The sequence below is a fragment of the Amphiura filiformis genome, chromosome 16, assembly GCF_039555335.1.
Source record: "Amphiura filiformis chromosome 16, Afil_fr2py, whole genome shotgun sequence".
In the NCBI taxonomy this organism is placed as follows: Eukaryota; Metazoa; Echinodermata; class Ophiuroidea; order Amphilepidida; family Amphiuridae; genus Amphiura; species Amphiura filiformis.
The window spans coordinates 53,777,842-53,804,332 of NC_092643.1; the positions used below are offsets into that span (position 1 = coordinate 53,777,842).

At 36.3% G+C, this 26,491-nt stretch overlaps 1 protein-coding gene across 1 annotated transcript in view; it reads right to left on the bottom strand.

The window, feature by feature from the left end:
• The window catches only part of LOC140136188 (peroxisome assembly protein 12-like), a 231,436-nt gene that overhangs the window by 181,466 nt on the left and 23,479 nt on the right, over window positions 1-26,491 (bottom strand). Inside the window, exons 5-7 of the mRNA XM_072157897.1 lie at window positions 21,277-21,429; window positions 20,079-20,154; window positions 13,202-13,286 (exon numbers count right to left, since the gene is read on the bottom strand). Of these exons, the coding sequence (XP_072013998.1) occupies window positions 13,202-13,286; window positions 20,079-20,154; window positions 21,277-21,429 (314 nt within the window). The remainder of the gene's footprint in view (window positions 1-13,201; window positions 13,287-20,078; window positions 20,155-21,276; window positions 21,430-26,491) is intronic.

Below are 26,491 nucleotides of genomic sequence, written 5' to 3' on the forward strand. Positions count from 1 at the left end.
AAGGGCCAAGGAAATTCCCTGGAGGGCCCCGTATCTTCGAGGAATTAATTTGGGTTAACTTCTGCAAAAAGAAGTTGGGCTACACTTGCATGTGGGCAAAAGGGCCAAGGAAATTCCGGGAGGGCCCGTATCTTACGAGGAATTTGTGTTAACTTCTTTGCGACACAAGAAGTGGGGCCACACTTGCGTGTGTGCAAAAGGGCTCGGGGTAATACCCTGGAGGGCCCCATATTCATTCATTAATTCATTTTCATTCATTCATTTCTTTCATGCATTTATGTATTGTACAAGGAATTAACTCATATTCAACTCATTCATTTTCATTCATTCATTCATTTCTTCATTGCATTCATTTATGTAACTTTCAAGGAATTAATTTTGGTTAACTTCTCTATGATAAGAGAAGATTGGGCCACACTTGTGTGTGTGCAAAAGGGCCCGGGGAAATTCCCTGGAGGGCCCGTATCTTATACAAGGAATTAAGTTGGGTTAACTTCTCTGTGAGAAGTTGGGCCACACTTTGTTCTGGAGAGGCTCCGTTTTACTTTACGGATAAGTAATGTAGGCATGGGCTCGGAAATTACAGAAGGCCCCGTATCTTACGGGTGAGTAATTTAGGGCCCGGGTGTGTGTGCAAAAGGGCCGGGAAATTCCTGGAGGGCCCGTATCTTATACAAGGAATTAAGTTGGGTTAACTTCTCTGTGAGAAGTTGGGCCACACTTTGTTCCGACGAGGCTCCGTACTTTACGGAGTATTAATGTAGGCATGGGCTCGGGATATTACCGGGAGGGCACCGTATCTTACGGGTGAGTAATTTAGGAATTGGCTCGGGAAATTCCGGGAGGGTCCCGTATCTTCACGGGTGAGCGGACACTGTGTGTAGATGGGAACAGACTCTGTATTTACGGGAAAGTAAGACTATCCAGTTCAAAAATTGTGGCGGTAAAAAAGGGACAGGGCCACAAATTTTATCTTGATTCAAATTATATGAAAATAATTGGATCACCATAGGTAATTGCATAAGTGTTTACAAATAGTAATAATTAAGTAACTAATAAATTTGAGAAATAGTGCATGAGAAGTTGAACGAAATATGTCAAATATCAGATTACTTTCCTGAATGTTTCCGGCTTCAGGAAAGTAGGATTAATATATATGCACTTTTCTAAGGAATTTATATTAAAGGATTGACTCAATAAATGTATGTAAACTTCTCTTGAGAAATTTTCTCTTGAAAAGTTAAGCCAAGTTTGATGTATTGGAACGGTACCCTTTGGGTCCGTATTTTATTGGATGTTAAATCCAAGTCTGGTTTACAAATAAATGGAGATACTCCTGACGGATATGCCAGCAAAAACTTTTGAGTAAAATGTGCCTTATTTCATTTGGGGGTAAAGACTTAATTGAGGGATTTATGCAGTAAAGCTTATAATCCCTCAATGAAGTGTTCGCACTTAGTTTCTGGTGATTTCTTACATGAAGAAGTAGTTGTTTAGCTGGATAATAAAAAGTATGGAGATCCTTGGGCCTAGAGGAATGAGCAACTCATGTGTATTATGATACTGTAAATCCACCATTTTGGTTTATAGGCAAAACGTGAGCCTCCAGTGTTTTTTGACAAGAGCCTGGAATTTACAATAAGTTTGCATACTAGGCAAACATTTTTGGTACAACTTATTCCATGCAGAATGCAAGCAACATTACACTAAGAATCTAAACTGGACAGGTGCATAGTGAAATTACCCAGAGGTACACTATTTGCCCTCCATGAGTGACACACAAACATGGTGGAGTTGGTGCTCTTTGGTTCTACCTCATTGGGAGGTACACCATTTGCCCTCCATGATTGACACCCAAGCATAGTGGAGTCGATACACTTTGGTTCTACCTCATTAGCAGGTACCACACCATTTGCCCTGCATGAGTGACACACAAACAAGGCAGAGTTGGTACTCTTTGGTTCTACCTCATTAAGAGGTACACAATTTGTCCTCCATATGAGTGATGCCAAAGCATGGCAGAGTTGATACTTTTTGGTTCTACCTCATTGGGAGTCAAACTATTTGCCCTCCATGGGTAACACACAAACATGGCAGAGTTGGTACTCTTTGGTTCTACCTCGTTGGGAGGTACACTATTTGCCCTGCATTTAAGCAACACACAAACATGGCAGAGTCGGTATTCTTTGGTTCTACCTCATTGGGAGGTACACCATTTGCCCTGCATGAGTAACACACAAACATGACAGAGTTGGTACTTTTTGGATCTACCTCATTGGGAGGTACACAATTTGCCCTCCATGAGCAACACACAAACATGGCAGAGTCGGTACTCTTTGGATCTACCTCATTGGGAGCTACACTATTTGCCCTCCATGAGTGACACACAAACATGGCGGAGCTGGTACTCTTTGGTTCTAAAACATTGGGAGGTATGTTATTTACCCTCCATGAGCAACATGCAAACATGGCAGAGTTGGTACTCTTTGGGTCTACCTCATTGGTTGGCACTAAGATAGCGGTCTGAATCGGGAAGTCTTGGAAATATAGAAAGAAAAAATAAACATTGTGTGGACACTACTTTTGAGTCAAGCCAAACATTTCTAGTTTGGCACTAGACTAAATTAGCTATGTTTAGGATATCTCTGTGGTGTACTTAGAAATGCAAAGTTGTACATGTAGTGCAATTCAATCCAAAATATATGCAAGCTCCAACTAAAACTATGCCACCAGCACTATGTAGTAACTTAACACTCCAAATATTTCAAAACAAGAACTTCAAACAGTGCAAGTAGTGAAATTTAAGATAGCCATGTCACATTTTGGATGTATTTATTTGCTCCAAAACATTCCTGGATAGATCAAGAAATTGTATGGAAATTATTGTTTCTGGACATGGAGACTTAATGCGGTTTTCTCGACTATTCATGTTCACATTGGGCTATTCCATTTAAAATCCACACTACCCCTGTGGAAGATTCAGCTAAAGTCTGCCACATATGGAGTATCAATTTTTGATAGAATAGACAATTGGGTAACTTCCATTTGAAATACTCACTCCAGTTGTGGAAGATATAGGTAACGCCATAATACAGGGGGAGTATGGGTTTCAAAATGATTAATTCTGATCAATTACATTTGTAATTCATACTCCCCCTGCGGAAGATATTTCCAAAATCAGGGGTAGTGTGAATATTAACTGGAATAGCCCATTGTATGCCATCGCTTTGCAAAGTAACTAAACGCTCAAAGATACTTTGAAACAGGTGGTATGTGCCGTGCATTCTCTAAATTCAGTAAATTTCCATCGTCAACCGTGTAATTGTGGGATTATTTTGAAATTTTAAAATGCTTGAAATATCACAAACAAATAGGCCTATGTTAATAAATAATATAAATATAAGCTAAAACCGTTGGGGTTCGATTATGAACCCCACAAAACTAACCGAGTATATGGAAAATTCCATACAGCCGAGCGGTTTTGCCAGCTCTCTCCGACCATCATGCCACTCGCCGCCTGCTTTGAAATAGAAACTTGACATAGTGCCAAGTAGTGAAATTGAAGATAGCATCGTCACATTTTGGAGGCTAATATGCACCCCCATCCTTACCTGTCAATCAGTTTCATGTTATTGCAGCGTATTGTATTCCCTTGGATGTCATATCATATGATGTGACCCTAGTCTCCACTCCCAACTGCAAAACTGGGTAATGGGAATGAGACCCCTGGGGAGAAGGCACGTCATATAATTTGTTGGTGGGTATGTTCCCGGCAGAATTGCGAATAGTGGGTCTTTTGGAGCTGATGGCATATCGATAAAAGGGAGTCTTTTGGAGCTGCAAACTGCCCAAATCAAGAGTCTTGGCTTTGACGTTGAAAATCAATTTTGTAAAAAAGGGGGTATTTTAGAACTCCTTTCAGTATGGTTTGGTAAACTTCAGGGGTCCTTTGGAGCTATGTGGTCAAAAACAGGTGTCTTTCACAGGGAATATACCTATATTGTCATTTCAATTCCTTTATACCATAAAGGTTTGCCTAGCTAATGGCGCTATGGGCTACCTTGACATAAGTGGAATTTTAGGCACAACTTTAAAGTGAACTTCCGTAAAATTTTCACCAGCAAATAGAGACACAGAACTTATAATTCTAGTTGGGATTTCAGAAGAGGGAGCTCTTTATTTGCACATGAATTTTACCCCATGGCAAAGGAGCCCATTAAGTGTGCCATTAGGTGAATCTTTGTGGTATTTCCTCACAATTTCTGGGGCAGCACAGAGCGATTTTTTCAAAAATACAGTAGCCTAGGGAAATAGTCTACCATAGCAAATCTGCAATCCCGTAAGAACCATTACAACTCGCCTGTCAATCAAATTGGGCTGTTCCAGTTGAAATCTATCCTCCCCTTGTGGAAGATTTTGGAAATATCTTCCATAGAGGGAGTATGTTTTTCAAATGTAATTGGGCAGGGTTAATCATTTTGAAACCCATACTCCCTTGCATTATGGCTTTACCTATATCTTCCACAACTGGAGTGAGTATTTCAAATGGAAGTTACCCGATCGTTTATTATCAGGGGTAGTGTGGATTTTAAATGGAATGGTCCATTACACCTTATATGACCTTGTCACTTTCTTGGAATTGTTTTTGCAAACTCAAGTTGGTGGTGGGAGCGATTGCCGAATAGGGTGCAACTACTAGTCTTATTACAAGACTGCCCTACCCGAACCCCAAATCCTAACCCTAAACTCTGCAAACAAAGACTGAACTCAAGTCTAGCAAGTTGCACCCTCTTCGGTAATTGTACCGTATTTAGAATAACTGCTTCTCCACCTGTACACTTACAATGCCTATAACCCAGATATGTAGATTGCCTCCCAGTAGTGTGAAATCAAGTTAACCCAAATCTGTGTGTTGAAAATTGGTTAAAAGTCCTTGTTTGTATGCAGAAAATTGGATATTGTGCCATTACTTACCACTGACATGACTGAGGGCTACCAGACTGGGTGCTTCAACTGAGTTATTAAAAAATACTTCAGACAGTTCCACTTAAATCAAGTCACTTAACTTTATAAATCGAATGATATGTACTTAAAGTAATGTAGGTGGGAGGAAAGCCCGACCATCATATGAAAATTTTGACCTTTTGTATTAAAATTTTACATGAAGTTTCCACAAAACACCTAAAATTTTTAGGTCTGTTATGATTAAACTTCATATATATCTTCAATACGAAGGTCAAAAGTTTCATATAATGCTCGGCTTTTACTCCCATGCAGCTACGTACACTTTAAGTACAAATCATTAGATTAAGAAATTTGAGGACTGGTAACTGTCAAAAATGTAAATTTCCAATAATTTGCTATCAAATTTGTATTATTTGATATCATCAAGACATCCCTCATATTCAGAATGCAATTTGGAGTGTCTGATGTGCTGCCCACAAAAATACTGTGCAAAGGTGGGTTACTGAGCCCTTAAAAACTGTTCATATGATACAATATTTTAACCAAAAGCTTTAATTGTTGACTGACTGACACTAGAGACTCACAACTTTTGATGCCATTAAGGTATTTTCCTTCAGACAACCTAATAAATGATAAAACCTAACAAACGATATGGATTTGTGTTTTTACTATCCTCTACTGTGTGATAGACGACAGGGAGGTCCAATATTTTATCCTAGTCACCCGCATCCACTCTCAAAATTAATACCTACCTGTCGTTTATCACATGATAGAGAAAGTAAAAACAAAAATTCCTATAGTTTATTCACTAATTGTGCCGTTACAACTGACATGACTGAGCTACCAATCTAGGGGGTTTATGGCAAGATGCTTCAGACAGCTACAATAATCAAATCACTCAACTAAATTTGGACCCATTTGGGTAACAGCTTTAGAATAATAAGTTTCAGCTTATAGTGCTATTCAAACTTGTAGAAAGTTTCATGTATAACCAAGAGATAACCCTAAATATCAGTGTATCAAAGGTGTATTTTGTGACCCTAGCATCCTCTTTTTATAGCATTGTTTAGGAGATATCCATGAAAAAAGGTTACTCCCAAAATTTCAGTTGATTCCGATTTTGTGTTTGTGAGTTATGTATGATTATGTGTATACAATGGTTTTTAGCGGGTTCATGTGTATACACTTCTCCATAGACAATGTGTTGTAATTTCGTTCTGGTGTACCAGAACGTAATTCAAATTTCACAACATTTTTGCTAAACGAATTAATCTGCACGAATTTTTTTGTACATAAACATTATGTAGCCAGAGTTTTCCTATGGTATAAATCTCATCTTTTTTGAGAAAAGTGTGTGTGTGGGGGGTGATGCTGTGGATCACAAAATATCCTTTTAAGCTCCATTCAGCAAAGTTAGCCCAATCTATCACACAAGAATTGTGTAAATTAATTTATACTATAAATCTTACACCACACAATAGACAATTTGATCAGACACTGTCTGGAAAATACATCAAATAAATACGACAAAAACTATTGAATTTCAGTTGACGGAAATCGCACATGATGGCTTTAAGTGCACCATTTCAATTCATTGTGTGAATTGATTTACAGTATATCTTACACCACAAAATAGACAATTTGATCAGACAATGTCTGGAAAGATACACCAAATAAATATTGCATATAGATGCACTTTCTTTATGAACAAAACTATTGAATTTCAATTGACAGCATACTCTCCCAATTGTTCAACATCATTAAAGTTCCCATAGTTTGGTTACCATTGGATTTGTGACACCAAATTGTAACCAAAATAATTGCTGACAGCCTGACACATGGAAACCCTGACTGACACAGACACATAATTTGGGCTGCCATATGGCCTAGTAAACAATATGAATTTTTGTTTTTCCTACCCTCTAGATGACAGGCAGATTAAATATTTTATCGTAATCGCCGGCATTCACTAGTGAAAATATTAGACCTACCTGTTGTCTATCACATGATAGAGGAGAGTAAAAACAAAAATTCCTATAGTTTATTCACTAATTGTGCTATACCACTGACATGACTGAGAGCTATCAGACTACCAGACTACATGTAGGTGTTAAACGAAGTTAAGGCAAGATGCTTCAGACAGCTCCACTTAATCAAAACATTCAACTTAAATTTTGCCCCATTTGGGTAACAGCTTTGGAATACTAAAAAGTTTCAACTGGTAGCGATATATACATTAGAAACTTGCATATTTAACCAAGATAGTAACTGCTCAGTGCCAGAAGTGGAGTGCGTGCAATAGCTGCCATATGTAGTGGAGTAGAGCATAATGTCTATATATTCCCAAATGTTCACAGGGTAGCTATTGCACTTATACCCACTTCTGGCACTGAGTAGTCGATAAATGCATTACAACATTATTCATCATCATCATCATCAGTTGGCTGAGTAGCAGGCTACTACAAGTTTTCTCAAACTGTTGCAATCTTGGGCTAGCAAAACAATTTTGTTTGGCTGCAGCATCCCTTCAGTATATAATTGACGTGTAATTTCAACATAAAACTATGTGCCAAAATGTGAACAATTTTGGTTACAACAAGGTTATTTACATAGCCCTACATAACAGTGGTTTGAGCTCCATTGAGTTAATTTTGCTTTTACCACAAAATGTATGTGAATTAATTTATTCTTTAGATCTTACACCACCAAATAGCAATCCTGATCAGGCACTGTCTGGCAATTGTATTTCATTTCAAAAGCAAAAAAAGACAAAATAAATAATGCATACAGATGAACTTTGATCATTTCTATTGAATTTTAGTTAACAGCATACTCTCCAAATTGCTCGACATTGTATGTGTAATTACAATGTTATCTTCGGTAGATAACATTATATGCGTGCCCCAATTATTCTGCCTCAGAGCAAATTGCAACAAATTTGTTTTTTCATTCTCAAATTGTTCTCAAAACAGGTTTATTAGAAAAGAAACATAGGTCTCAAATGTAACAAAAATTGTCAGATAACAGTTCAGTAAGTGGTGATGTAAGAAGACAGTATGGAAGAATAAAAATAACGAAAATCATGCAAATTAAATCTAATTTCACCAACATTAAAAAAAGGAACTTGAAAGCTTATCTAAGTCATTTAAATCTAATTACACCAACATTAAAAAGAGGAACTTGAAAGCTTATCTAAGTCATATAAAGAGTTCAGTATTCATGAAACCATAGACAGAAAGTGAAAAACATTTTAATAACCAAGCTTGATGGATTATAGGCTCTCCCCTATCATCTTTAGTCAAACTTCTTCTTTAAAAGGGAATGTCAAATTACATGCACAATTACTTATAATGATTTTGTTACCTACAATGGCTGGCAAGAGCTGGTCCTGGTCTATATGGGAACATGAAAAATCAAGGTCTAGTTTTTAAATAAAATAAATGAAAATTGTCCATGGTCCTCCCAAAAAGGCAAATGGGCTAACATTTGTCTGTGGTGGTGGGGCCAAAAGCCTGGTGACACAGGAAATTGCACTCTAGCCATATGTGGTGTGATCAAGCAAAATCAGTCTGAAGTCAGGCATATTCAATTTTCATTTTTCTACTTTTATGTATAAAGCATTTGCAAAGCTACATTTTTTAGAAAACCCCATTGAAATTGGACAAATTGTTCCAAAGATATGAGCAGTTGAAGGGATTCCAAAATAATTAGGAAAGAGAAGAAATTATTTCCATTGTTTGACTATATCTCAAAATCAATAGTTTCGACTTCCGACTGATTTTGTTTGATCAGATCACATATATCAACAGTATTATTGACTTGAATGTGATACTATAATAGACAGTGGTAGAATGCAGGAAATCTGATTCACAGAAATAATACAATTTCTTTCTATGTATTAAAGTACCAATAAACAGAGAAGACTAAGATTTGTCATGACAAGTTCCGCAAGCGTAATTGTCAATGAATGATGCGTGTTGAAGTGTTTTGTGTTGATGCAGACTTTGTACAAGTCTGCAAAACCATAGCCTATAAACATTGAAAACAGACTGTTTCACATTGTCGTAAACCAACCTTGACAGTCATGACTCTTCTCTGTTATTCTTTATGAAGGTTGGGCGATCCAATCTGACTCCCCCTGTCATCTTGACAAAGGTGGCGGGTGAGCCGAGCTCTACCCTGACAGTTGTCTCTTACATAATCACGCTAAATATGACAACTGATGAGGTAGGTGAAAGTAGCAGGATGGTGATAAATGATTAGCTTTGACAAGATCAAAATGCTACATCGTTTCATGTTTATGAATTAAAAGCACTCCACCATATTAAAGAATATGACATGATCTGGTCAATGGAAGCCAGAGGCATTTTTGAAAATTGAGTTACTATAATTATTACCTCATACAAACATTAGGCTATCATATACTGAAGACATCAAAGGATTATCCAAGTTCTACTGAAATATTATGGACTTTAAAGTTGGTGAAAATACTACGCTTTAACAAGAAGGCAAAAAAAACGCCATCTCTTCAATATTTCCTAATTAGGATGGTAATGTTCAGTGTTATTAATAGTCATGGGCATAAAGCATAAAAGCATCTTCAGACAAACTATTCATAAATCACATGGAATGCTAACACTAGAATTCACATATTGTGAAAAGCTCATCCATTAATGCTACTTATCGATAGAGAAGGGTTTGAACCTCTAATGTCATGAATGTATAAATGAAATTCTTATTCATTGAGTATGTCTTGATTTGATTGGTTTTCTGGTGTATAATATCACACAATAGTGTGGTATAAGACAGTGTGCAACAAGGAAAAAAAATGTTTTAATTAAAAACAAAATATTACACTTAAACTGAATAAGAATGAGAATAAAAATCAGATTCTGTCTTTTGCCTATCCAATATCATGTCATAATGGATAGGCTGGCCAATATTTTTATCGTAGTGGATACCGACTGTGCCGGCATCCACTACTCAAAATATTGGCAAGCACATCCATTATTACACCATATTGGATAGGCAAAAAACAAAAACTGATCTTTTATTCTCTAATTCTATAAAGTCACTCATGAGTTGTGACCATGTGGTGTAAAACTAGTCAAATTCTCAGTCACCAATGAGATCCACATTATAATTCTAACAAAATGCCACAAACTAAAGGTTTTCAATAACTGGGCAAAGAACAAAGGTAAAACATTCAAATTACTTTTAAGAATCAAACATCCATAAATCCCTATAATTTTCCTCCTTTTCAATCTCACTTCAAATCCCGGTACCCCAGGTCAACATAAAAAGTGGTAACCATGTGTGTTCTTCCTTTTTCAAAACCCCCCTTTTTCACTGATTTTTCATTGATTTTACCCCCTTTTTTGCCAAATCACTGACAAAATCAGGGTAAAAATACCCCCTTTTTCAAGGTTTTCAATGAGAAGATTTCCAGACACCCCTTTTCAATGACTCCAAATATTTTAATATATTAAGTACAAAATGTGCAAGTATGAACATTACTTTGTGTCTGTTGTACTCCCAGATGATCCTGTGTTATTAACTGGGGTAATTACAATGCCTGTATACTGATTTTAATTGAAAATGAACCAAAGAGGAACAATCCCTCGAAGTTTTGTGTACAGAGGTTCCTTTAAAGTATTGTGGTACCCAAGTTTTGACACAAGACCTCAGGCTGCACAACACTATGGGTTGGATACTCAGATCAGATATATCTTAAACACATACAGAAACAGATAGTAGAAATTCAAATGTACAATTTTGTGGTATCAGTCCAGGTTCCCATCCAGGTTATCCCAGTTCAGACACCTCTGGGAGATCATCGTGCATGTACAGCTTCTACATTATCTAGGAACATCATGCATGTTCATATTATGTACATAAAATATTAAAATATCTTCTATAATAAATTCAGGGAAAGTACTGTCCACAAAACTGTTTTAAAATCCCAAACATGTAATGATCTGTAGATAAGATATTCATGAAAGAATCGTGAATCCAAAATTTCACGCAAATCGGACTTACCGCCGGGACTTACCGTTGGCGAGATATGGACCAAAACGTATATTTTCAATGGTCCATAGCCATAGGATTGTATATTTTCTGTCTGTCGACAGACAAAAAAAACCGGGACAAAAAATACAAATCGAATATATTTGCCGATATCTCTGGAAAGGGAATGAATTTACAAGATTCCTTTGGCAATTACACAGTATGTATGTAGGGGTCCCATTATCAAAATCTTGAAAAGTTTGGTATAAGTTGGGGGATGATGTTGTGGATCATGGAATACCCCTTTAATTTATTCATTATACATGTTTTATGAACATCCGAACGAACATTACCGAGTATGACTGATCGCCCGACTGATCGAGTGTCGTGGGTGGAGTGTTTCTTTAAAACTGAGCTTGAAATTTTCGAAAAAAACCTCACGGATTGCATGATAGGTTCCAAATTCGGCAGCTTTGTTAGTTTGACACATGTCAAATGCCCGATAAGCTTACTTTGATTTATTTACTTCACGAAACGAACCGGCGCCGCCAAACTTCAAGTGCAACAGGGAAGAGAAACAACGATACAAAATAAAACTTACATGCATCAGAATTCGAACAGACTTAAAAACCAAGGAAAAATATCACTTTCGGTCGGTCGTGAATTCGCTCCAATCACTGCCAATGTTTCCCGCAATGTTTTCAATTCACCACATGGAAAAGTGTATACGGCAGCCAAAACGGTTACATCTGACACCATCGATGTTCGCGTCGCTCATTCAGCTCTCTTCAAAACGTGCGGGAGCATACGTGCAACACCCACTAGACAACTATATCGGAAACCGCCGTGCCAATAGTAAAAAAGCTGCCTTCTGGCGCTCTCGCTGTGACGATTGAGGCGGAATCAATGAAATGCCAGAGGATGGGCGCTGAAGACTCGGGCTGAAGACATCGATCGAACGAACCTGTGAAATACCCTTTTTTTTTTTAAATTTCGCGGAGACAATGCTCAGAATACCCCCCTTTTTCGCGATTTAGCGGTCCGCGATTTCAGTCAACAAAATACCCCTTTTCCGCGAAATTTAGAACACACATGGTTACCACTTTTTATGTTGACCTGGGGTACCGGGCTTCAAATATTTTTTATCAACACAAAGGTCTAGACGTCCAGACAAAATATGTCAACTTGCTTTTGCATACCTGGTCAAATGAGGAATTCAGTTACCAAAAGCTGGTGCAGATTGAAAAGATGTTCACACAGAATTAAAGCCAACTTGCTTTTTTACATACCTGGTAAATGAGGAATTCAGTTACCAAAAGCTGGTGCACATTGAAAAGATGTTCACATAGAATTAAAGCAAGCTCCAAATCTGGTAACTTGCAGACCTAAAATTGTTTAAAATTAAAATCAAATCAAACTAATTGTGAAGAAATTACAAATTTAATACCTTGCCTGGACGATGGACGCAATTATTTTTCCCCGAGCCAAGGTGCGTTTTTAGCTCTATTGGCCCCCTTACAGAAAAAAAATCATGCACAAAATATATTTCCCAGTGCAATGTATACATATTCACATGAAAATAAATAATTTTTGATTCAAAATGATTGTGAAGAAAAAAAATTTTTTGCCGCTACTGGGGATTGAACCCACACCTCTCGTGTGGCAGGTATAAATGCTAACCACTACACCACATATACATTGTTTCACGAAGGGCAAATTTAAGTATATATCATAACATGTCGTGCGCTATTCATGCAAAATAATTTTTTAAAAACGTACTTACAATGAGGTTCATTGTCGAACCTCAACGGATTTAGACAAAATATTGCTACTTTTGGAAATATTTGAGACATTTTCGTGTTTATGTGTTAAACCAATGACGACATCAAAATTCAGTCAATCCCCCCCCCCCCGCACAGATGCATATGTCTTTAAAAGGTAATTTGTTTGATTTTGAATAAATTTAATACAATAATGTTATTTGCAAGCAAATTTGCATGCAAAAGCAATGGGTGATACACTAAAAATCTTGCAAATGCATCATAATCGCTCGGTGATTGAGCATAAATTCAGCTTTATAGTGTTGCCTCTACACATTTACCCTACAGTGCAGTTCACTGCACCCGTATATTGATGTAATGCAGGCTATGGAAGTGCACATTAATGTGAACCTCCTCTGCCATGTGGATTGCCCCGATAAAAAAAAGTTGTTTTAATATACATAACTTACTCTTGATTTTCAAAGGATGTTTCCGCCTCCACAGGATGTTGCTGTTTTAAGATGTCTTCCTTGCTGAGATATTTGAGTTTAACACCTGGTTGAAGATAACAGAGAATAAATTAAGTTCAGGAATAATCCGCCTTCCTCCTTTAAACTTTATGTTATCTTTACACTTATTATGTCTGATGGCAATTTTTTTTTGGTAAGGTGGTTGATTTTTTATTCAAATATTCTCTTCAACTAACAGAAAGAATAATCACAACTCTAGGCAATGGTATGATTTTAGCAAATTTAGTGCAGGTATTAGTGCAAAAAAAAGTACATTTACCCCAGACACTTCTTATCATCAAGCCTACAACTTTCTTTCCTTTCCTTGTATTAGTATTAGTAGTATAAGCCACTGCAACATGTATCAACATGATTGCAATGTCTGATCATTTTTACAGTTAGAGAAATGTTGAATCTAAATGAAATGATCAAGATTTTGATCTCTTAAAGTATTTTGTGATTAAAGCATCCTCTTTTTGTGGTATGTGTCAGTAGATATCCGTGAAAAATGTTCATTCCTTTTTTTTTTTTTACTAGTTTTTGCCACTTTGACGGCAAAAACAGGATTTTGCCGGCAAAAAACAAACCCTGGAAGCAATATGGAAGAAATATTTTGCACACAAACATTACATAGCCAGAGGTTTCTGAAGGTATGAAAATCTGAACTTTTGTTTTTGAGAAAAGTGGGGGATGAAGCTATGGATTACAAATGCCCCTATAAGACTTTACATTACTTAAGGTGTCGGTCACCCACCTTTGCCCATTATTTTTGTGGGTCCTGAGAGCACATCAGACACACCAAATTGCATTCAGAATACAAGGAATGTCCTGATGATATCAAATAATTAAAAATTTTTGAAATTTGCGATATAATACAAACAAACAAATCGTAAATTATTAGAAATTGATATTTTTGATATTTAACAGTCCTTGCAGTAAACTTTATAAATCTAATGATATGTACTTATAAAAGTGTATGTAGCTGGGAGGAAAAGCTGTCCATCATATAAAAATTTTGATCTTTCATATTGAAGATATACATCCCCCAAAAAAAAACACTTAAAAATGCATTAAAATGAGTACAAACAAGCCCAGTATTGGTTCAGTGGTTCTTGAAATAGCTTTTGATATTTTTAGAAAATATCTAAAGACTTGGGACTTTTATGTTGAAGCCTATGGCTAGCATGCAGAGCATTAACTATCCAGCTATATTTGTTGTTGGGCAGGAAACACCTCCTATGTGATTGTGGCCCTTGAACATGTTTAAAATGAAACTGCCAAAAGGTTACATAAAAGGTTTTGCTTTAAACATGTTCAGGGGCCAATGACACCTAAGAGGTTTTTCCTGCCCAACTACTAAATGACCCAATTGTGTGGCAATTTGACTGAAAAAATTACAAAAACATACAAAATACACCATCATGGAATCACTCAAAACGTTGATGCTGGGATTGAATAGGCTTAAATGTATATATAATTTGTCTTAATGTTTAGCAAGGTAATCCAATAGAGATGTAAGAGATGGATTTACATAGTTATCCCATGAGGGAAGGACTGTAAAGCCATGCAGGAAAATTGCTTGGATTTAGGGTTGCCAGACCAACGGTGTGTTACGCAACTTGACAAAGTGGTGTGGAAGTAGCCCAATTTGCATTCAAAAGAAAGAAAAGGCACCCAAAATCCTATTGGTGCCTTATTACTGAATTTAGCCAAGAAACTACCTTATTTGGGTGGATGATCACTAAATTGAGTAAATGTCCTGCACTTCAAAATCTATGATCAATAAAGATGTGGTTATAGAAAACTTGAAATGAGTAATTCTGTTTGGTGTATAAGGTTGGCATTGGGTTATGAGACTGATGAGACTGTTTATCAGGTGATATTATGGAAACATTTCAAGTCCCACTACCCTCAAACTTGAGACCTTTTAAGGTGGTATTGGATGCATTTTCTAGAAATTAGAAAATGCTTTGAGCATGTTTTAAACAGATTAATTGAGTAGGGTAAAGAACACTGATCAATATGCCTTTTGTTTGGAGCAAATCGGACATACGGTTTCCATAATACATCAATTTATATTTTCTTTGTATCCTATTGTTTTTGTCAATAATCAATATAGCTAATGAGCTAAAAGGACTGGAAAAGCTCATTAATATGTAATTTTTGCCAATATTTTGCTAAAAATCCATGCATAAATGTTCATGGTACTTTTATTTTGCATACTTTTGCCCTGAAACTTGGTCAAAGTGTTTCTAATATGTGCTAATGTATTATACAGTGAAGCCGCCCTCTAATTAGCATATTTGCATAATTAATGAGCTAATTTGCATAAATGCTAATTAATTATGCAAATATGCAAATTAGGGGGCGGCTTCACTATATAATACATTAGAACATATTAGAAACATTTTGACCAAGTTTTAGGGCAAAATTATGCAAAATAAAAGTGCCTGAACATTTATGCATGGATTTTAGCAAAATATTGGCAAAATTATATGTAAATGAGCTTCTCAGTCATTTTAGCTCATTAACTTGATTGATTATTGATAAAAACAATAAGATACAAAGAAAATATAAATTGATATATTTTGAAAACCGTATGTCCGATTAACTTTGCTCTACTCAATTAATCTGTTTAAATCATGCTTAGAGCACTTTCATAATGCCTCCATAACCACCTTAAAACAATGCTATAACTTTTAATGAAAAAGACAGCTATTGCACATACATAAGACTTTCTTGACAAATAGAAGAAGCCCAATTGTGTGAGTTAGGTGCTGTGTGGCATCACTGCTTGGATTCATGCTGTAATCCAAATTTTATTCTCTATACTTTGTTTGGCTTATAAATGGCAAGACTCAACAACATTTAAAAGAATGGCTTGCATGCAGTTGGGCACAGCACTACCACTACGGACCACAATGGCCTCATCCCAATGGCATAGTTCAATAACTGTACTATAATAAGGCTAAATTTGACCTCAAGTTTTTGTACCCAAATTTCCAAAGATCATTTAATGAATGTACAAATGTATTGGGGTTAGAGAAGAGTGCCCTGATTAAAGATGAGCATGTTGTGGCTCCTAGTGTACAGCTACGCTAGTTGCACTTTGCTATAAAATGTGACTGGTGCATGCTTTATATGTGAATTTACACTAGCATATAAATTGGGACTTTATTAATGTGTTATGTGTGCATAACAAAAAACAAATAATTTTTGCCCTTTCTAAGTTGAACCAAGTATACGGGGTGTATGCCATGCTTTATAGGATTTGAAATATTATTGACTGATGAAGTATAAATAAATCAGTGGGATATTTGTTGATGAGTTATGAGATATTATACAATGACCTAAATGAGAATATAATTCTGTTTAAGGGATCGGATAGCAATGTTTGTACTGTATTTTTGTGGGACATGAGAGCACATCAGACACACCAAATTGCATTCTGAATACGAGGAATGTCCTGATATCAAATAGTTTAGATTTTTTTGAAATTTGCAATAATACTACAAATTTTATGGCAAATTATTAACAATTTAAAAATTTTATTGTTAAATTGTTTATTGGCAAACTGTTTACAAAATATTTTATCAACACTTAAAAATATGGTGCCTACATATGAAACTGATATATGTAGCTTAAAATACACCGGGTTTTTTTTCACAAATAGTTAGAAATCTATGAAAGTACAATAGGCCATTGCCATTCACAAGCATTACCGTATTCGTTCCATTAACCGCCCTTAACAAAGTAAAGTTGCGCATTAAAAAGTTGGAGGATCATGTGTAGTAAAGTTGCTGGGTGGGCATTAGAGCCTGGAAAGCTACCAATAATTGATTTTAAGTGGGTGCTATGCATGGAGGCCATGTAAAGATTGCACAAAAAGTAACACAGCTGTTATAAATATGCCTATAGCATCAGAACTAATAATTGTGTTCACAATATTTCAACATAGAAAGAAGGATGATTTATTTGCGCACATTTTGATACCCTATTTGTCCAATTTGTTCACAACACAGCAGTGTTTTTAAAGAGAAATACCCAAATTAAAAAGTTGCAGCTATTTGTATTGATTTGAAGTCAGCACAAAGAAAATGGAGGGTTTGACGTTTGTAGATGGTTTCATTTGGAATCCGATCCACACGCTTGATATTTAACATGACTCTGTTACAGCAAGATGTTGCAAAGGCATTGATCTTGTTTTCCATGTCCTTGGTGATTATCCATGACTCACACCCGTACCTGAAGCTATATAGGCGTATTTAACACAACTGCATTACTTTTTGTGCAGACTTTACAAAAATAACATGTTACTGTAGAAAGCGGTATTTTTCACACATGAAATTTTTTGCAATGTGCCAATTTTGAACTATTTCGCTCTTAATTTAGCATGTTTTCATTTTTGTGGTAGCTGCATTGTTACAAAAAGTGTAAAAATTCATTTTCTGCAAAAATATCAACTTTTACAGTGTTTCCTGTAACTGTTCCAGAAAACAATATAAAATATTTTTATTTTGTTACAAAAATTATTATCATTGTTTTTATTTTAGCATTTTTTGATAAAAAAATGTTTCAAATGCCACAATATTGGGGCTGAAGACGTCCAAGAGAATACTGGATGAAAGCTTCCTCTCGGTAAGCAATTTCAAGTTTGTGAGAAATAAGAAAAGTTAAACAAATGCCACAATCATTAGAAAGTAGGTTTGATATAACAATAGAGGCCGTCAGCCTTTTCCGCGGGATCCGCCATCTTGTGGGTACTGCCGTTCAGCATGTCATGTGTTAGACAATACGCCCCCGATAACGCGGAAGTCAAAGCGCGTGACGCACCGCTTCAGTCAAGCGTCAACGCGGTGATCTTAGCAACAAGGCACTCCGTACCCACAAGATGGCGGCGTTGACGCCACAATGACTACCTCTATTATAAATTACGCAAGCTCATTTTCATTTTCAAATCATGCTATGGATTCCATTTGCTTTTGAAAGTAGGTTAAACATTACAAAGCAGTTGATTAACTTTCCATTTATGCTATGGATTCCAATTCTATGAAAATTTTATTTTTGACGGTATCTTATAATCCAGCTTTAGCATTTTATGCATGAAATTATCTTTTTTTTCTGGATTTCACAAATGAAAAAATGCGAAATGCAATAAAATTGCTCCAAAAATGTGTGAGGAAATGAACATTTTTACAACCGCTTTATTTCATATACAATATAGATACAGAATATATTAAACAGGGGGTTTGTGTCACCCAATTCTAATCTAAACCCACGCACATTGTACATGTACACATACATACATACATACATAAAGATATTTATAAAGCGCCTTTAAAATTTATCAAAGCGCTGAACAAGGAGAGAAAGGATGGAATAAAAAAGAAACACAGAAGGATCAAGAAAGAAACTAACTGAAAAGGTGAGTTTTCAGTTTCTTTCTGAAAACTGGAATTGATGAAGACTCCCTGATGGCTTTAGGGAGTTTGTTCCATTCCCTCGGGCCAGAGTAGGTATTTAAACCAGATCCTCTGTGCCCTAGGCTGACTAAGCAGAGTCTTATCAGAAGAAGATCTCATGAATTCTCTTCCGGGAGCATAGGCTGAAAGAAGTTCACAAAGATAATTAGGGGCATAGCCCTGAGAGAACTTGAAAACATAAAGCAGAAGTTTAAAAAGAATACGGTCCTGGATTGGAAGCCAATGCAATTGAATGAGAAGGTTGGAGGTACCAGTTGAGCGAGGGACAGAGAAAATCAAATGCACAACACGATTTTGCAGCTTCTGCAGTCTATTTCTTTCACCTTGAGTGATACCATAGAGGATTGCATTGCCATAATCAAGTCCGGACAGTATGAGAGAACGAACAGCATGGTGACAGGTATCCGGGTCAATGAATTTACGGATGTGGTAAAGATTATGAAGATGGAAATTGACAGACTTCTTACCTGCCATTTAGAGGTACAGAGAATGTTGATTTGAATTCAGTCAGGGAGACAGATAGCTTGACAAAAAGAGACACAGACATATAGACACACAACCCGACAGACAGACAGACACCCCAACAGACAGACAGACAGACAGACAGACAGACAGACACCCCCCACACACACAGACAAACAGCTTCAGAATAATGAATGTCACCCAATTCTTAACCCTAGCATTATAGTACACCTTACCTGCTATGTAGAGGAGCGGAGAATGCCAATTTGAATTTAGTCAGGGAGACAGATAGCTAGACAGAAAGAGACACAGACAGACAGACACCCCAACAAAACAACAGCTTCAGAATAACGAATGTCACCCAATCCTAATCTAAACTCTAGCACATTATTACACTTTCTTACCTGCCATTTAGAGGAACGGAGAATGGAGGGAGACAGATAGCGAGACACAAACAGACACAAACAGACAGACACCCCAACAAAACAACAGCTTCAGAATAATGAATGTCACCCAATCCTAATCTAAAGCCTAGCACATTATACACCTTCTTACCTGCCATGTAGAGGAACAGAGAATCTTGCATTTCAGGCAAAGATATAGACAGATGCCTAGACAGAAAGAGACACAGACAGACAGGCACACCAACAAAACAACAGTTTCAGAATAACGAATGTCACCAAATCCTAATCTAAACCCTAGCACATTGTACACCTTCTTACCTGCCATGTAGAGTAACAGAGAATGTTGCATTTCAGACAAAGATGGAGACAGATGCATAGACAGAAAGAGACACAGACAGACAGACAAACACCCCCACAAAACAACAGCTTCAGAATAACAAATGTCACCCAATCCTAATCTAAACCCTAGCACATTGTACACCTTCTTACCTGCCATGTAAAGGAACGGAGAATGCCGATTTGATTTCTGAAAAAGATACCTGAGTTGATATACCAAAATGACTCCCTGAGGAAAGAAACAAAAAGAGACGTCACTAATTAGTCTATAAGCACTAAATTGCTATGATGGGAATTAAATTTGTTTTGACTATACAGTATACATGTAGGCGTATAGGTCATGTACATAAGTATGCCTACTACAATCACAAAATTTGTTTTTCAGACATAAGATAGATGCTGTATTAACTTCTCAACTGTATACCTGAGGGAAAATATTTTCTCATCTTTCTTTTTAAATTTTGCTTCATAAAATAGCTTGATCAACATCCACTACCAGTCACAAGTATAATTATACTTCCAATTCCATTCTTCCATTTCAAAAAAACTGATACACTTTTCAGTTTCTGATATACAACTCTATTAAAGTTCTTTTTTTTTCTTTCAAGTAGGAGCTAGCGTTAGCGTATAATTGGTAAAGCTGTGGGCGAACAGATGAAAAAGTTACAGAAATATTTGTATAGTGAAGAAAAACAGATCATTTGCGACAAATTCTATTTAGATGTCATTATGACATCAGAAATTAGTACAAGTTTCTTCTGGAAACATGCCCTTTCACATCAATTTACTTGCAGGAATTCTATACCTATCAAAAAGTTTAATTTCCCTCTAAACATCTGTAATTACATACTTTTGACCTTGTTCAGAATTTCTTTTCTTTTCAAATTCATCATGAAATGTTATACATATAAGTACACAATTACCCCATAATCAAGAAAATGAAATTATAATCGCTGTTCCAATTTTGGAACTTTAATCTTCAAACTTGAGCATAAAATGTGTAACGTAAGAAAACATTGTATTAATTGAGCCTGCTGGCGTCAAACAAGTTTGATCATGAAAACAGTCATATGTTGCATCAATTTGCAATAACAAGAATATTTCTCATAAACAGAAGAATTAAACATTAGGTAATAAATTAGATGACATTTGTGACAATCCTTGGAGCACTTGACCTATTAAAACCCAATATCTCGTTAAATTTTATTTCAAATGAAAGTTACGACAAATGTAACATTTCTTTCAAAACAAATTTGGCTCCAATTTGACATTAAGCACTTGACATATTTGAACAATTTCATTTTCAAGAAAATTTGACACATTAATTTGTCATAATTTAATATAAGCTTACCTCCCATGTCAGATGAAGAAATGGATATATTGTTAGAAAAATCTTCTGCATCCGTTCTTTTGTGCTACCTACTCTTGCGGGTTGATCCCAAAATTGCTGTTGCCATCTTTCAAATAGAGCATCCAACTTAAGCTTGAGATAAGGGACGATAACCTGCAATAAATCAAAATTAAGACGCTGGCATGTATATGACAAGATATCTTGACATTTCAACAACTTGCAAATGGCAGTGATGTATCACAATGCAATCATGTTTATGGTGTACATATGCCACTAATCTCTTCACTGTCTCTCTCATTCAATAACAAGTAAAATATAGGAAACGGGAGAGAGCAATCAATGTTGAAACTGAAGAAGAAGAAGATGAAGACAAAGAGGAGGAGGAGGAAGAGGAAGATGAGCAAGAGCAGGAGAATTAAGAATACTAATAACAATAACAGAAACAATGAGAAGAAAACCAATATGATGAAGATGAAGAGGAGGACGAGGAGGAGGAAGAGAAGGAAAAGAAGAAAGAGGAGGAAGAAGAGGAGAGTTTCTTCTTTCAGAGGAAGAAGGGGAGGGGCAGGAGGAATATGAATAACAATAACAGAAACAATGAGAACAACTGTGCCCTTTGCAAGGGCACGAGGTAAGTTAATTAGGCGGATGATTGTGACGATCTGATCAAATAAGTTAGGCTGCCCGCCTAACTTAACAAAGGAGGAGGAAGAGGTGGAGGAGGAAGAGGAAGAAGAGGACAAGCAGGAGGAATGACAATAACAGAAATATTGAGAAGAACAAGATGAAGTAGAGGGAGGAGGAGGAAGAGGAGAAGAAAAAAAAAAAGAAGAAGAAGAAAAAGAAGAAGAAGAAGAAGAGAAGAAGAAGAAGAAGAAGAAGAGGAGGAGGAAGAGGAGGAGAATGAGAAAGAAGAAGAAGAGGAGGATGAATGCTGTTTCTTATTTAAATTCTTAAGATTTTGTATACTTTGATGCCATCATGTAGACTCAACCTCTGATGGTATTCATGTGGGTAAAAACAGGGAAGATGAGAAGACGAGAAAGCGGTCTTTTGTCACCTTCTCTGTTAAGCAAAAGCCAAATTTAGGTTTATATATAGATGGTGGATTGAAGTGAAAAACTAGATTAACTTATGCCTCAAAATCATATTATCATATGTATTGTCTCAATGGCATCAGTGCAAATTTAGGTTAAGAGTGTATTCAGGCACTGAACCCCAGTTTCAGTTGTTGTGCATGATGTAAAAATCAGGTCAGAGTCAGATTTCACCTGCTATACGTGTACTGTTTCTTTAATTTAAAGATCTGAGGCTTTTGATGTCATTGTGTGAACTCAACAACCTCTGATGGTACTCATGTGAGTAAGAAAATGCCAAATTTAGGTTTACATAAATATAGCCTGATCAGGGTTGAAGTGAAACACTAGATTAAATTATGCACCACAAAATCACATTACCACGAAAATACTATGTATTGTATTGTCTCGATCACATCAGTACATAGAATGTATACATGCATTGAACGTTAGTTGCGGTCGTTGTGCATGATGTAATAATACGATCAGAAAGTCTTTGATCCTTTGTATTTTGTTTATGTATACCCAGAATGGGAGTATGTGTGCAATTCTGCAAAATGCAAAAATGGAGAATCTGATTAAGTGGAAACAGCAAGCTAATCAGGGACTGTCTTTTGGAATTTGCAGGAGAGCATTATATAGCTCTTCTGGAGCCTTCCAGGACAATGGTTTAAAGCATTTACAATATAATGTAAGGAGGGAATGGTCAATTTAGGAAAGCTAAAATTGCTCTCCTATATCAGATTTAAGGAGAGCAGAAGAGTCTCCTCTGCTCTTGGCCTCCTCAAAATGCAGTTCCTGAAACTTCTCAGTCATCAGCTAAAACACATTTCATTTTGATGTAATTCTTAGCCAATAGGGCAAAAAGAGAAAACAAAAAAAGAAGAAAAAGAAAGAAAAAGAAAGAAAGAAAGAAAGAAAGAAAGAAAGAAAGAAAAAAAAGAAAGAAAGAAAAAAAGAAAGAAAGAAAAAAGAAAGAAAGAAAGAAAGAAAGAAAGAAAGAAAGAAAGAAAAAGAAAGAAAGAAAGAAGAAAGAAAGAAAGAAAGAAAGAAAGAAAGAAAGAAAGAAAGAAAGAAAGAAAGAAAGAAAGAAAGAAAGAAAGAAAGAAGGAAGGAAGGAAGGAAGGAAGGAAGAAAGAAAGAAAGAAAAAGAAAGAAAGAAAGAAAGAAAGAAAGAAAGAAAGAAAGAAAGAAAGAAAGAAAGAAAGAAAGAAAGAAAGAAAGAAAGAAAGAAAGAAAAGAAAGAAAGAAAGAAAGAAAGAAAGAAAGAAAGAAAGAAAGAAAGAAAGAAAGAAAGAAAGAAAGAAAGAAAGAAAGAAAGAAAGAAAGAAAGAAAGAAAAAAGAAAGAAGTACAAACAAGCAATACACCATGTTGCATTGCCCTACATTAAATGTCCAAAGAAGGGTAGTTATGAAATATTTCTTTATTTTGCACACCTGAAAGTAATTCTAGATCAAATCAGCGGAACAATTTTGGATTTTTTAATTCAGAATTTTCACCTGTTATCACTGTGTCTTAAATCTTAAGATTTAATGCTTTTGATGCCATTGTGGACTCAAATGTCATGATGGTATTCATGTGGGTAAGCAGACACCAAATTTAGACTTACATAAATATAGATGCAGGGTTGAATTGAAACATTGGATTCAATTATGCGCCCAAAATCACATTATGAAGAAAATACTATGTATTGTATTGTCTCCATGGCACCATTACATATTTACATAAAGAGAGTTAACATATACATTGAAAACAGTTTTGGTTGTTGTCCGTGGAGTAATATTATTCTCGGTAATCTATAAACAGTTTGAAATTTTGATCTTTGGATTTGTAAATGTACACCTGGCAGGGAAAAAAGTTCATTTTGGCATTTGCGAGGGCAGCCAGGCAATTCTGTTAAGGCCTATGGCACCAAGGCAATCACATGCTAAAAAATACACCCACTACACATTTTGAGGGGCACCAAGGCAAAGGCATGGGCACCCAAGGCAATTGCTTTCGGTGGCTCCGGTTATTTTTTTCCCTGCCTGGTATGGGAGTATGCATGTGAATGTGCAAAATAAGTTGAATGTCTATAGTTTTGACTTGATTTGGATCCATCTCAATTTTATATTATGTGATACGTGATCTGTTCCAATCAGACCAAAGTTGTCAATAATGAAATTGAGATGCATGTACAAATAAGGAGTAAACACAATTTTAAAAAGTTATAAGAAAATGGATATACATATAAACTTTGTAACCAAGTATGTGAAGGTCTTACAAATTTCAACATCATGCAGTAAGGCCATAAAAAGGTTTGTCTTAGAGCCCATAGGCCGGGGGCACATTTTTTTTTTTTTTTAGTAGGGTGTGCCATCGCCAGTTTCAACTTGAGGTCTAAGGAACTGATCGGCCGGTCAAAAAAAAAAGGGGGTCTAGGGAACTGATCGGCCGGTCATAAAGGGGGGGTCTTGGGAACTGTTTGACCGGCCAAAGGGGGGGTCTTGCATTGGGAACAGATCAGCCGCCAAAATCTGAAAATCTCGGCAACTAAACCATGCAGGCCAAACCAGGGTTCAATTTCGTTGCATTTTGCCACAGATTTTTGAAGGAATCGATTTCACTTTGAATTGTGCATTAAATTATTAAATCAGGAAAACCATTAATGCAAAATCTCAGCAAAGCAAAACAGCATTCGGATCAAAATTACTAGACCCTGCAGACCTACAATCTATGCTATTAACCTACTGATAATTATAGCAGCAGCTAGCAGCATTACATAAAAGCCCACCATAAAAACAAACCCACAAGAATTTTTTTTTTTTTTTCAGTGCGAAAAGAAAAACATTTCGACTATTGAACTGCATGAGATGATTGAGTGAATTGTGCAGAATTTGACAGCCATTCCACTCGGGGATTCCACTTGACCAGTAGATCGTAAATTACCTTTTAATTCACTGTTATGGCCAGCTGCAAGGATGTGTACATAATTATTTGAGGTACTTTTCCTCATATTTGGCAATTTTATTCCCAAAAGAGATCTAAAAATCATTTATTTCTAGCAAAATGTCCGGCAAAATGATCATCAGCTGAAGGTGTCGGCAGGCACTCGGCAGTGCTGCAATCACTGTTTACAAACAACCAACCAGTGTTGCCACTAGACGTAGACTACTAAAGGGAGCCCAAAATCCCGCCCAAAGTTCACCTTATTCCTTACAATGTGTTTCAATGGGGAAGAAATTTATGGAAAATTCCCTTTGAAGTTTTTGGGCTCGCAAAAGTAGCTTTTGGGCTTGAAATAGTGGGACAGAAAACACGCCTATCAAGATGCCAATGAGATCGGAAATCGATGATCTGAGGGTCTATGGAATGGCTAGAAAAATTTCGGGGCTTCAGAGCGGGCAATCAATGAATTCAGAGGGTCTAAGGAACGGCTAGCGGCTCTGAAAAGGGGGGGGTCGTCGCCGCGGCACATACCCATATAGCTGGGAAATGTGAGTGCCCCGGGCCCATAGGTATGTGAAATTGGGCTATTCTAGTTGAAATCCACACTACCCCTATGGTAGATTTAGCTAAAGTCTTCCACAGAGGGAGTATAAGTTTTGAATAGAATATAAAATTGGGTAACTTCCATTTGAAATACTCACTCCATTTGTGCAAGATATATGTAAAATTAAGCCATTATACTGGGGCAGTATGGGTTTCAAAATGATTAACTCTGACCAATTACTCCCCTGTGGAAGATATTTCAAAAATCTTTAAAAAGGGGTAGTGTGGATTTCAACTGGAAAAGCCAATTGGATGTGCTGCATAGCCCAACACAGTTGCTTTTTTTTTAGTTGCCAAAAAAAATGGGAAAAAATCAACAATTTGGCCAGATGCAGAAAGGACATAAGTGAGTCAAATATGCAATAAAAAATGAAATCCTGCATGCCTTTGTTCCCAAATGTTGGCCTACGCTTAGGAACTTTAGTAAGTTAGTACTTGCAACATAACTCAATTTCAAAAAGTCTGACTTTTGCTCGAGTCTATTGAGATGTGTCGCATAATATTTGTATTAATATATTAATATTAATTTCGCTTGATTAAATTACCTCACACAGTGTAAACATTGGTTATTTTGATTGATTGATTGATTGATTGATTGATTGATTG